The following is a 13228-nucleotide window of genomic DNA, read 5'->3' on the forward strand; positions in this document are numbered from 1 at the left end:
ATCATTCACACGAGCTCTAGAATATACTCTAGGCCATTTCGGCAATAGTCTTGGTTTTAAGGGCGTGATGAATGACTCAATAGCTTAGTCATGAAAACCGGTTACGCTCACACAGAAAGGCACAATCCGTCTCCTGACGGTTTTCAAGAGGTATTACGTGTTTACTTATCAGTACCTGTTATAGTATTTAGCCAGAGATAGTCTGGGAGCAAATGTGGTCCCGTGTGAAGTTCGTGCTGAAAGCAAGCACCTAGTGTAAAAGTGTCACAGGATGAAATGACTAAATTAAGTTTCCTTAAAGGTAACTTAAAGGTTAACATTAGAAGTATTTAAGACATCTTTAGGTGACATACGAAAGTTCTGAAATGAATCTTTAATTGAACTTTCAGAAGTCAATTAAAGTCTCCTTATGAACCATTTCATGAACACTTTAGGATCATATGAAAGTAAACCTAAATAACCATTTAATTGACTTTAAGAATCCTCCTTATTCTCGTAAACTCGTCTTTAATTGCCAAAACTTCTACTTGTAAAGGCAACTTAAAGGTTTCTTTAATCTTTTGTTTCCCTTTAAGTACTACTTAAAGTTGCAGGTTTTGTTGTAATTCATCTTTAGTTGTACTTTCAGGTCCTCTTAAATTTCAAGTTTTGTTAAAATTCATCATTTAGTGACCTTTAAGTGCCTCTAAAAGCTGTAGGTTTCACCTTAAATTGACTTTTGATTTGCTTAATCACACCCACATTTATATTATGATAAATTATAATATTTTGGGAAACTTCTAAATTGTTAGAAAAAGAGACATCACACATACAAGTAATTACAGAATGTTTGAAATTGCAGTGATGAAATAGTTTCGTTCAAAACTCACTTCCTCCCGAGATAGAGTAAACCCACAATAAAGCTGAGGATATCTCATTTGAGGCACATACATAATTAAAAAAGAGACATCAAAATGTTTGAATTACTAATTGTCATACTTTATTAAGCATTCCTCTTTCATTAATGTATAATTCACATAATAATCTCAGTCATCTATATAGAATAGAATAGAATCTTTATCAATATAAAAATATAAGAACTACAGAATATAACTAGCTGTAGCAACACACTACACAAAAAGCTATTAATTCACAAATTTCACTCTCAAATCCAGCCACTAAGAAATGCAATTTGAACTGATACTAACAATAAAAAATAAGTTCAACCTATCAATCTAAAAAATCAGTACATTTTTCTAAATCAATTTAAATTTGCAATAGCTATCAATTATTTGCCGACCTGTACATCAATATGGAAGAAAGTATTTCATATGGAGGAAATTAAAATATAAAATTGAAGAATTCACAATTACTTACTTTAGATAATGAGACCATTAAAATTGCTAATTAACATATTCAATGAAAAAGAAGTCTCACGCAGGCATTTAAAAGACCTTCATTCTAGACATGGCTGATTAATACTTTTTTCAACAATCAATTTGTCACCTTAAATTGATAAAACAATTTTTTTTACTGTCTTATTGCCCACCCTGGAAAATTTTCAGTTGGTGGGCATCTCAGAGAAGGTTGCCCATCAACTCTGGGTAGGATTCTCTCCTTAGCTCTTGAAGTGAGTTTTTTCCTGTAGGCCTTATCAAGTTTTTTTTTTATTTTTTTCATTCTTCTACTCTCCCATTGAAGGCGATGGACAGAGTATTTTGTTAATTTTGAGTTATTTATATCATCATCCTCCTCGTAACAGCTTTCTTCACTGCTCATTGCCTCCATCACAAGAACCTCCGCCACACTCCCCTTTTCATGCTGGTCAGCCCAGTTGACCAGCTCCAGGGCTGTAGTTCGTCTCATTAACTTCTGAAAAAACAAAAATATACAACAAGCATGAGAAGGGTATTATAAGACCTCAAATGGAAAATATGATCCAAATTACTAATTTCTCTTGATATGCATGTGCACACAGTGTAAGAATGGAATTCTTAAGCATGTTATACTATAGAGTCTCCTTGTCCTTTATTTTTCATCAAATGGTCCATACAAGCTATCATTGATCTCAAATCACATCTTAATATTTTTCATTCTTTTCCTCAACTACAGATCCATCTTTAAAATAATATTATACAATTACCAAATTTACTTTACAAAGATTTTCTTTGTAAGGAAGGCTCTAGATACAGACTAGAATACATAATTCATTTAACAATAATGACATAGGCACAAAACAATTTTGACAGGACACAGTCCCTTTAAAGTGTCTATATGCAAAGCCATCCAATTTTGAAGTGGCAAAAAAAAAATGCATTCAATGGGAAACAGCAGGGTATATGAAAAGTAAAATGTTAAAATAGTATCCCAATAAATACCTCTCTTTGGCGACCACTCTTTCTTGTTTTTTGTTTATGTGCCTCATAGCGATTACTGCTCTTCAGCTTATGTGTTTCTAGGCACGTTTTAAAATATCTTTGTAAAGCAGCTGTTCAAAGAAATAATTATCAAAATGCCATGAGAAGTTGATTATAAAAAGATTCCCATATAAATAAATGACAATGTTCAAATTTATAATCATTTATGGCTGGCCACATAGGAATATTTGAAACGTATAATGAGGGTGCTCATTAGAAGTTGCATGATATCTAACTGTGTTACTGAATGCTAGTTCTATGATGAAATTTTTGTTGAAGGAAAAGTGATTAAAGACACTAACTGATGGTACAGACTAAAAGCAGGGGTATCTTTAAGGACTGGGCTCTAGACAAATTGACCAACTGTGAGCACGATTTTGTCTGGATGTTTGTAAGCCAAGGCCTTCAGTGAAATTCAACTTGTTATAAAAGAGATATACATCAATACGCTTAAGTGCCAAATTCTTATGCCCACCTGCAAAAAATCATAATGACACCCCAATGAAAGTGAAATGCATGTGCTATGATTATTGATAGCTACCTTCAATGATATCCTTTGTCCAGGGACACTTTTCAGGTCCTCCCTGTTGATGTACAACCTGCTCTACTGTGCGCTCAAAAATTCCATAGTTGTTATCAGAATTTACTCTGAGACAAGAACAAACACCGTGATTAAGCCACGTATTCTGTTTTAACAGTATTAACACTTAGACAAAAGCAACAACAATAAGGTATTCACATAACATCTCAATATTTCTAGCAGCAGCTTAGTCTCTGATTTCACGGTTTAATCAATATAAAGTAAAATATCTTTGAATATAATAACATGTTACTCACTCTTCGTCAAGATAAAATCCACCAAAGTCGTCTTTTTTTAAAAGAAGTTTATATATCCTTCTCACAGCTCTCTAAAAGATTGAAATAATTTCAACAATCAATTTGTCACCTTTCCCCTATTTCTACTTCCACGCTTTTTACACAAGTACCCATCTGTGTGATTAAAACAGGGGAAGTCAAAAGGGTTCAAGAGAAAAGATAATAACATGAATTTTCGTACTGGATTATTCTCGTTGAAAGAACAGGGAGGAAAAAACCTTTCTGGTAGACCTGTTTATGGTAAAGGGGATTATCAAGTAAATGTAACCACACATAATTATGCCAAATGATTACCGCCTAAATAATTGAGTTATGCATATAATTTGCGCGCCAAACACGTACTCAACATAAAAGCAAATCTTCCACGAAACAGAACTGAATTCAGCAAATCATGAACATATATCACATTATTTATGCTCATCGGTTAAGTTTTTCTACTCACTCGACAAGCTGGTGGAACTACTATTGTCCTTCGCTTCTGTCTATTTTGGCGCCGACGGACTTTGGCTCCATTATCACCAGTTTCAAGACGGTTCTCAATCCGCTGAAGAGCCTCTAAGTTCGATTTGTTGCTGCGCTCTTGCTGCTGCCGCAGCTTTTCATTTTCGCTCGCCAGAGCCCGGTTGCTGCGGATCAATTCCTCCAGCAGTACGATGCATTCTTCGGACATGTTACTATTTCTAATTGGCGCTGGAACCACATTATCATCTTGATTTTGTCCGCGATCGTTTACTCGTCTTTCTGCCATTTCCTTCACTTACTTTCCCTAACTCTGAATTAGCTGTAAAATAACCAGACAACAATCGCTTCGTTCGGATGCTTTGTTAACAGAGTCGTCAACGGAATTGAGATTCAAAAAAGCGCGCGATTATCCTATACCAAACCTGGAAGGACCTCCTTTTGATATTGTGCCTCGTTGTGATATACACTGTACCGAGTGTACTGGGCCTAGCTAACGCTGGCGAGTACGAATGAAGACTCAAGTGTAATTGGAAGCGAGGAAACACGGAGGTCTTTTGTGGCGGGAAAACTTCTACTACACGTTCGATCTTCACTTGTTCAAGCAAACTGCTTTGTACCGATACCTAAATTTCATCAAGGTAAGCTGTTCATATATCTAAAATTTAGACGTGTGTAGGTAAGGGATATCTTGTAACAAAGGAAATTTATCTAAGCGTCAAGTCACGGCATCGAAGTTAATTAATTCGATTATATTTCTTGTGCAAGAAAGTGATTTTGTTGTGTAATGATATGTGATCGACGCTTGATACAATTGTGAATTGTTTTCTTTTAAGTGACGAAAGTAAGCTTGTGATAAAAAAAGCTTGTATGTATGGCATGCAAACAGAACTCAATCGAGAACAAATAAGTAGGGGCAGGGGGGACGGTGTGGGAGGTAATGGATTTTTTTGAAATAGCGGGTTGCTTTTCAACAGTGGAGGATATATACATTTTTATTTTGACTAGGAGGGAATGAATAACAGGATAAGCTCAATTTAATACAGTCAAATCAATAACAATACAACCAATACTGTAGATTTTTTGTTTAGTGGGAGGAGAGAGGAGTGGGCTTATTAGGGTAAAGACATTTTAGTCAGGTGACCTTGATAGATAAGGGGTACCTAAAGAGCAGTTGTGGCATTGAGCTCACATGAATACTAGAGTATGGTCATTAAAAACCTCATTTCAGTGCCATTTAAGGAATGTAAGCTTCATTCCTTGATTGTATTTTGAATTTAAAACTTTAAGTAATCATACATGATACTTGTTATGAACATAAACATCAAGGACACTTTTGAAAGTTTGGCTTTTCAGTTCTTAATGCTCCTGGATCATTGTGAGTGACCACATTATTTTTACTAAGCATTTTGTGGCTTTCTGATAAACATTTACTCAGTCTAAAGTAAAATAAGATATGCTTAAGGATATATAAAGAATATAGAGTGTCAATGCTTGGTTCAGGCTCCAGAGACAAGTGTCAAAAATTTTTTTGACAAATTATACATAAGTAGACAAGACAGGCTTTACTCAATTTTCATGCGTTTGAATGTATGGCTTCTAAACTGAAAGTATGTTTGAGTATGTCAGGTTTTTCGAAATGTGGAATCTTTATGCAAGGTTTGGGTTGTGAGTGACAGAGTTTTAGTCAGATCTTAATGCTCCTGGATCATTACAAGTGACCACATTTCTGTTACATTTACATTTTTTAACTTTGTGATAATGTTGTTTCCTTTGAAAGTGGGTATAGACATGACAAAATCTTCCAATAACATAGACTCTCATCGCTTGGTACAGTCCCAAACTGAACAACTGTTAATATGTAGACTAGTCAGTTGTTACCACAATTTTCTTGTGCTACAATTGTTTCAGTTGAAAGTAGGTTTCAGCCTGTCAGGTCTTTTTCAAAATATGTAATCTTAATGCATGGTACAGCTTACGAGTGACTGCTTTTTGGTCACTGGGCGAAACCAACTGTTTTGTACATGTATTTTTGTGCTGGCTTTTCTTCCCTCCGCATTTATTTCATTACCCAAAATAAGGGAGGGCGGCCCTCCCCTAGATCTGCCACTGGGTTATAAGCACATGTCATTTACTTCAAGCACTCTTCTTTTTCAGCTTGAGGATCATGTTTCAGGAGAAGACATTTCACTTCCAATAGACAAGTTGGATCACAGAGAGCTAATGGTATCTTGTGTAGGATAGTGAAAGAAAAAACATTAGAATTTGAGTCCCTTGTGAGGATTCAAACCTCATGCAGTCAGCCCAGAGAAGGCAATCCCAGCTGGGTGGAGAGTTTCGTGCGCTCCTCTCAGTGCTTGTTTATTTTTGCGTCCCGAGGAGAGGTGCAGTGCAGATTGCCCATACTTCGGTCTTACCCTTTGGTACCTCGGCAATGATATGCTCGTATCGTTTTTATTTTTATGCTTTATGGTTCCTGCTTTTTTTTTTATTTGATACGTGCACTGAGCTGTTAAATAGGTCTCAAACCTGGAGGCCAGACCCATTTCGGTTGTCGGCTGTAACCACCAGAGGACTGTGTCTGTATTCAAGCAGGGATTTACTTTTCTCTTTTCTATGGCACACTTGACATTCAAAGTCAAAGGAATGCAAAACAACTATATCCAAGTTGGAGAGTATCTGCTACTTAACTGAACAACATCAAAAAATTACGGCATTAGCAGAACTGAATGGTGACTGAAGCTTCCAGAGCTTAACTTGAGAGGGGCCACCAGAAGTAACTGTCTATGTTATATCAGTCAAACATCAATTATCTCTCATACATACTGGTTGTAAGGTTTTAAAAATGTCAAGTTTTTCAGTAAGTGGAATCTCAATGCCTAGCACAAGCTGCAAATGTCAAAATCCGTACATTGCCAGGCCCCAGGAAGATGTAAGTGGGTATAGACATTTCAACTCTTTCAAGAACAAACTCTCTCTCTCTTTATTGTTATTTTTTGTTTGAGACTCTCTCTACAAACATACTGGTTATAAGGTTTTAAGAATGTCAGGGTTTCAGTAAGTGGAATCTCAATACCTAGCATAGGCTGCAAAGGTCAAAGTTCATATATTGCCAGGCCTCAGGAAGATGTGGATAGGTTATGACCACATTCATTTCTCTAAATCTAGATATTTTGTTCCAATTTATTTTGTTTAGTATTTTTTTTGAAGTTTGGTACAGACTGCAATTGACAACTTTCTGAGTAATTTTTTTGAGACAGTCTTAATCTCTGGTCAATTTAGTTTCTTTCCTATACACAGACTCTCTGGAGTCGCAGTCTTTTAATCAGAAGAATATTTCATTTGTTATTATGAATCTACCTGTTCACAGATGAATTTCAGAAAACAATATTTTAACTTGTATACTATGTGCCCCTATCTACCCATTTCACCCCCTAAGATCTCAATATTATTTTTCTAAATTCCTTTCATACAGTTTTTTTTGATATATTTGTGAGAATATTGATGTATTGCTAGTGTGTTAGGGAGAGTTGCTTATTAACCAGTCTTTGAAGTAAAAGGGTTGGGAACTCCACGTGTTGGGCTTCCAACTGAAACAAAGGCCTCATTTCACTTTATTGTAATAGAATGTAATTATAAACTGACTATACCTTGCCAAGATCACATTTTGTTCTCTTTTGTACTGGAAAGCATACTACTTGTTTATACAGAATCTACTTGTTCATAAAAGATGGAAGCTGGAACCTTAAGTGGAATCTTTTGAGGGAGATCACAGTTAATCAAAAAGCAATCTTAACTGTATGGAATTATTGGATATTTACTTAGTAACCAGCTGAACGTTAGAAATACATTCGAACATTCTTATTACCACAAACTTTTAGAAGCAATTAGGACTTTCCTCTGTGTAAAGATACTTACTATTTCTAATACGATGCTCCATTTACGTTTTGATTCAGGGATGATTGTGAATGCCTGTGTGCGATATTTTTACAAGAACACATTCCTTGTTATTTGTGCAACAGCAATTGTTTGTTGCCCCTCCAGCTCAAGTTCAGCAGAGGCAAACCTGGAAAATACCCTCTGGAGTGGCATAAACGATGCTGGCCCCCCTGGATGGAATTTATTTTTATAGATTTTAATTGGGTTTGCAAAATAAGATTCCTCATGGGCTAAAAACCATCTTACACATGCAAAGTAGTGCGTGACATGTTCCTCTCCAAGCTTGATTGAATGTGTAAAATAGTACTGGACGATGCCTGGAGATAAAACAAACGCGTCTTGAAGGACTTGTCCATTCTTTGCTGGCCAGGATGCTAGTATCTTGGCAGAACGTATTCCTCTTGGTTGCATTTTGGACCCATACGTAGTTGACCAGATTTTAAACGAGCTAAATTTATATATAGTTTCTGCGAGATTACTCTCTTCAATTCGCCTCTCTGGGTACATCACTCTATAGACGGCGGTCAGTAATTTCAAATCATCGGTATCAAAAGAAACGAGCTTGAAGCATGACGAAACATTAATCCCCGATTTATTCATCCAGTTTATTTCACGTAGTGGCACATTCGTAGCAACATTATAAAATTCGTAGACCGTCGGCCAGTCGGAAGGGGAAACATCTTTATCATCTGGGGTTGTACTTTCTTCAGGTGAACAAAATTTAAGGAAATCTCCTTGAAACTCGTTTGGTAGTGTCATGTCCTTCAGGAATCTTGTCAGTATGAATTTTCTCATGATTTGGAGTTCGATGGATCTTTTGTTTGTTGTTGTACTGCCCAGTATGCCATTAAATCTTTCAAAGCTAAAACACCAAAAGCTAGTAACTGGTCCGTGGTCGAGAATAACCTCTTTCAAATGGTTGTGCAAGTGCATATTTGGGGTAATGGCATCTTTTCCATAAAGAGTCTCCACTGATTTGCAAAATTTTAGAATCGATCCGTCGGCAATATCAAGTTCTGTTTTCGTAATAGCGGACTGGCACAAATATTTACATGCTAACACAAATGTCTGCCAGCACCGGAAATGTTCCTCTGGTAGAATACCTTGAAGGCAGAAAATAGAGTAAATGAGTGTCCAGTTCTTCCACTGCTCTGCTGTATATGAACCACAATTACTGGTTATCCTCATCGGTAATCGTCCGATGTCACTAGGAACCTCGACTGATTTTATCCTTTCCTCGATTTCGCTCAGTTGGCTGGGCGAAAAAAGTTTTGAGTCTGTCCATAGTTTAAACATTCTTTTGGCAGTTCCGAGAAAGAGATTGTGCATAGGATCAACCGTGCAAAATCTAATAACATCAAAGTAATCGAGTCTCAGTAAAATGCTATAGTGGGTGATACCACTTTGTTGCCCTAGCAAATTTTTTCGGGCTTTCGTTTTGCACTGAGTAATTTTAATGGCCATTCGACGATGTTCTTCATTTGTGCGGGGTTTCCATGAGCTTCTGTTGAATCCAGAGTAATCTCTCTTTTCCCCAAAACCACCTAAAAACTTCTTCAAGCAGCGTGAACACCCAAGTTGAGCTGAATGCCCCTTGAATCCGCAGATCTTTCTCGTTGCCGGGACGTCAGAAGATACACACAAAACAGCAGCACGAAACGTTAGGGCAAATCTACTCAGACTAGCTTTGATCTTCACCCCTTTCCACAAGGCTTTCAACTCATCCACAGCTGGCTCAAGAAATTCATTTAGATCTTTGGGTTCTCTGCCCAATGAAGGAACAACGCCTACAATAATGATATTCTCCCATTTGAACCGTTCAGACCTGGGCAGATTTAAAATTGCTAAGTAAAACACTCCAACGGAATAATCCTTGCGGTGTTTCATCGGCTGGAAAAAGTCAAAGTTCAACATAAACCCATAATTTCGTGGGTTACTCAAGAAAGGTGAATCACTGACGTTCTGGAATTCTTTCCATAGATTTCCATCGTAAACATCAGCGAAGGTATTTTCCCCCACTTCTCGTTTTCTCCACAATTCACAATTTATGGGAAAGTCTTTTCTCAAGACCAACTTCTCCAGTTGGTCTATGATGCTGTTGCTGCAGTAGTACTTGATAGGGTAGAAGCAAGTTTTTCCATTTTGAAGAGTAACCTTTGTCACGAGTGTGGCGTCACAAGTTAGTTTTCTTCCTCTGGAGTAATGAGTGTTGCTACATTTTTTTGCCACCTGTCGATTGTTTATCATCGAAATACAGGAGTCGTACTTATACAGCTTTGTACACTTTGGACAAACCACAAACTTATTGAAATCGTCTCTATCAACATTTAGGAATTGCCTCACAAGGTACAAGGATCCCGGAAAGCTCATCGCTAATTTTTCAAAAACCTCATTGGAAATTTCTACGCCAAGAACCCTGAGCCACGAGACAAGGAAATTGAGCAACCAAGCGAGACCATTATCGCTGAGGTGGCAAGTCGCCTGCCAGATTAGCAGAAAGTAAACGAACCAGAAAATCAATGAATTTACTTTTTGAAGTGCTGTTTGGTGGCCTTGAGCTTCCGGAAGGGGAGGGGCGTTTTCTATATCTCTCGATATCATCTCAGGCAGCACACCATTCCAGATTTCTTCGTCACAGTCAGAGCTCGAACTGCAACAGTCGCTCTGGTTTTCATCATCGGTACTGTTTAGATCCCCATATTCGTTGTCGCTGGTAGAGTATGCTGCCTCGGATTTCCGCAAGTCCGTTGGCTATATAGAGGAATTTCAGAACGGACAATCTATGTTTCACCTCTCATAAAGTACTCTTAAGAGTTATGTTAATGAAAAAAACAAACAAACGAATGAACGGCGGCATTAAAAAACAACCAAAGATCATTAGTAGATAACATAGCTTTCGCAAAAGTGTCCTGTTTGTTGACTACAAACTTTTACAATTTGCATGATAAAAGTTAATGCACAAACTCCGCGTTCTTCCTTTCTCACCTGCTCAGCTTTTGACCAAGAATTATCAACTTCTGCTTCGATTTCAAGACGCTCTTCCTGAACAAAATCTGTGGGTCCTGTAAGGATTTGGTGTAAAAGATAAAATTAGTTGGCAGTGGTCTATCGCCTCAAGCAACGTTGAATAGCAGTTACGTTCTCTGTATTTAAGGTAACTAACCTTCATCGTCAGATGAACTTGAAATTTCTTGAAACAAATCACGGGAATTTGAAGTCGACCCGAAAGTATCTGTCAAATTCGACTTGTTACGTTTTCGCTCATGCCTTTCGAAAGTTGAACGTGATACGAAGTCATTACAATGAGTGCAGTAAACATATCCTTTCTTGTCATCGCACTCCATGCGTTCTATAAAGGAGATGCGAAAATGAAAACCCGTTGCTTTCAATTCAGATGTTTTGACAAAATTTGCTGCTGCACATGGAACAAAATTTGCTATTCCTGTCCGACGCAAGTGCCGGCTAATTTGTGATGCATTTACTATTGACAGTTCAGATTACAATTAGACTATCTTTAGTGCGTCAATTAAAGATGTCAAAACAGCGAGACTCGTTTAATTCTCACCTCAAAGGTTAATTAAATGTGTACTAATTAAAAACCTTCTTTTGTGCCAAAAAAGAGACCGCTTAAAGGATGCTAAAAGATTTACGTTATTAAAGTTCACCTAATGTTCAATTAAAGATTCATGAAAGGTGGCTGTTAGCTTTTGGATATTTCGGTTTACAATTAAAGACGCCTAAAGCTTATGTCAACCTTTAGGGACGCTTTCGGTTTTGCCTAAAGGCACTGAAATAAGAGCATTCGTCCTGTGAGGGACTTGGCGCACTTGCATCGGACAAGCTGTATAATTGCCTCTGGAGCTGGTGGAAGATTTTTCATGACTGGTACCCACTTTCCATCTTCATCTTGCCATCCATAGCCTTCTGGTGAGGGCAACACCGGGTTTGCTACATGATCGTTGTTCCAAACAAGAAGCTGGTAGTGCGCTCTCAGTATGGCTTGATGGAGAGCAGCTTGTGTGGGCGGCAACCTCTCAGACTCAGCTTGATTTTTCTTAAAGAGGGACCATCTGAGGGCTTTGACAGTTTTGATGTCTGTCTTTGGTTGGTACATCCGACAAACCAGCTGTTCCACTCCACGTCTTGTGCCGTCATCTGGCTGTTCCCCACAACCGAGGTTAGCAAGAGCTTGCAAGATAGGAGTGCTGGTGTTATCAAACTCATCCCAACAAATGGCTTTTCCCTTTCCAGAGAAATTCCCAGTAACACCTGCTCCGGTCAACGCATGAAACGCTGGCAGCGCAGCCGTCTTAGTGGGCCCAAGGGCGTCTGCGATTGACTTCAAGTTGATAACTCTACGACTACTGCCGGTTCCAGTAACAAAGCAAGGGTTGGAGCACAAATCTGGATACCGTCGGAGAGCCAAAACAAGAACATCAGTGTCAGGAGAATATATAGATAGTTGGGTAGCACCTTGAGCAGAGGCATCCAGAGCATGTGAAATAATCTTCGTGTCGGCTTCTTCTTGTATACTTCGTAGATGCCTGACGTCTCTGTGCGTTGCCTCACATTCCGTTCCCCATGCCACAACGACTTGTCTCCCATTGCGAGATAGGATTGTAGAAATCGCTCATAATAAAGTCATATAAGCCACACGAAATACATAATCATTGCAGCTTTTTGGCTTTAATTTTTTTCATTCAAATGCTATACATACAGCATTAATATGAATTACAATGAGTCGACGTTATTGTCCTGGACGATGTGTTCACCTTTGGCGTGTTTTGCAATCCAGCCTCATTTCCATGTATGGGGTCACGTGACACTACAAAGTGGCACCAATCGATGCAAGATGTCTAACTGACTAAGGTGAGCAAGTTTGGCATGATAAGGATTTTTTTTGACAAATTTATAGTAAATTATGTGTTTCAGCCTCGCTTTCATGCGTAAGATCACGTGACCTATGTAAATTAGCATAAACCAACAGGGAGGATCATGCCCAATCATGTGAGCAAGTCTGGTGTATTTTTGTCTGTTATTAACAAAGTTATGAGGAATTATGTGTTTTAGCCTCGTTTTCACGGTGGATTTCATGGGTCAGAATTTAACCCCCCCTCCCCCCACCCTTAAAAGCCGTCTGAGCAAGTGGCAAAGCTGGCACCAAAACTTTTCATGTTTAGTAGGACCTAATGAACACTTTTACACTAGGTGCTTGCTTTCAGCACGAACTTCACACGGGACCTTATTTTATGACATTTGCTCCGAGACTGAGACTAGCAAATTGAGTCATCAGGCTTTCAAATACTTTATTCTTAGTCTCATAAATAGACCATTTTTGGTTGACAGATATGTCAGCCTGCTTGTTTTGATAACACCAAGGGTAATAATATATGATTACTGACACAATTTAGTTATTGTTGTGCGTGTGCTGGTGTTTGGTGGTCAGCCAAGACCTTTCAAATTTATTTATATTTCCTTTATTGACATTAATTTTACAAGATATGGATAGAAAAATGATTCATTTTCCAATGTTGTCTTTTCTGAAATGTTTGCATTAT

General features: G+C 37.9%; 2 protein-coding genes across 2 annotated transcripts; both read right to left on the reverse strand.

The window, feature by feature from the left end:
• Nucleotides 1-956: 956 nt before the first annotated feature.
• Nucleotides 957-4277, reverse strand: LOC149046272 (uncharacterized). Its single transcript, XM_089206064.1, has 5 exons — nt 3715-4277; nt 3234-3304; nt 2938-3044; nt 2358-2467; nt 957-1851 (listed from the first exon to the last, which is right to left on the reverse strand). Exons 1-5 carry the CDS (start codon nt 4018-4020, stop codon nt 1510-1512), a joined length of 936 nt encoding a protein of 311 aa, XP_089062190.1. The 5' UTR covers nt 4021-4277; the 3' UTR covers nt 957-1509.
• A 1918-nt stretch (nt 4278-6195) lies between these two features.
• LOC149046273 (uncharacterized) lies at nt 6196-11132 on the reverse strand. Its single transcript, XM_089206063.1, has 3 exons — nt 10834-11132; nt 10656-10732; nt 6196-10421 (listed from the first exon to the last, which is right to left on the reverse strand). Exons 1-3 carry the CDS (start codon nt 11012-11014, stop codon nt 7719-7721), a joined length of 2961 nt encoding a protein of 986 aa, XP_089062189.1. The 5' UTR covers nt 11015-11132; the 3' UTR covers nt 6196-7718.
• Nucleotides 11133-13228: the final 2096 nt, after the last annotated feature.

Source organism: Pocillopora damicornis, chromosome 5 (genome assembly GCF_964200805.1).
Source record: "Pocillopora damicornis chromosome 5, jaPocDami1.2, whole genome shotgun sequence".
Lineage (NCBI taxonomy): Eukaryota > Metazoa > Cnidaria > Anthozoa > Scleractinia > Pocilloporidae > Pocillopora > Pocillopora damicornis.

Excerpts from the sequence above, each read along its gene's own strand:
- LOC149046272 (XM_089206064.1), bottom strand. The coding sequence starts at position 4,020 with ATGGCAGAAAGACGAGTAAACGATCGCGGACAAAATCAAGATGATAAT. Across the intron at positions 3,045-3,233 it reads GGATTTTATCTTGACGAAGA|AGTAAATTCTGATAACAACT; the intron begins GTGAGTAACATG and ends TTCTTGTCTCAG. Across the intron at positions 2,468-2,937 it reads GACAAAGGATATCATTGAAG|CTGCTTTACAAAGATATTTT; the intron begins GTAGCTATCAAT and ends TTCTTTGAACAG.
- LOC149046273 (XM_089206063.1), bottom strand. The coding sequence starts at position 11,014 with ATGGAGTGCGATGACAAGAAAGGATATGTTTACTGCACTCATTGTAAT. Across the intron at positions 10,733-10,833 it reads AAGTTCATCTGACGATGAAG|GACCCACAGATTTTGTTCAG; the intron begins GTTAGTTACCTT and ends AAATCCTTACAG. Across the intron at positions 10,422-10,655 it reads CTTGGTCAAAAGCTGAGCAG|CCAACGGACTTGCGGAAATC; the intron begins GTGAGAAAGGAA and ends TCCTCTATATAG.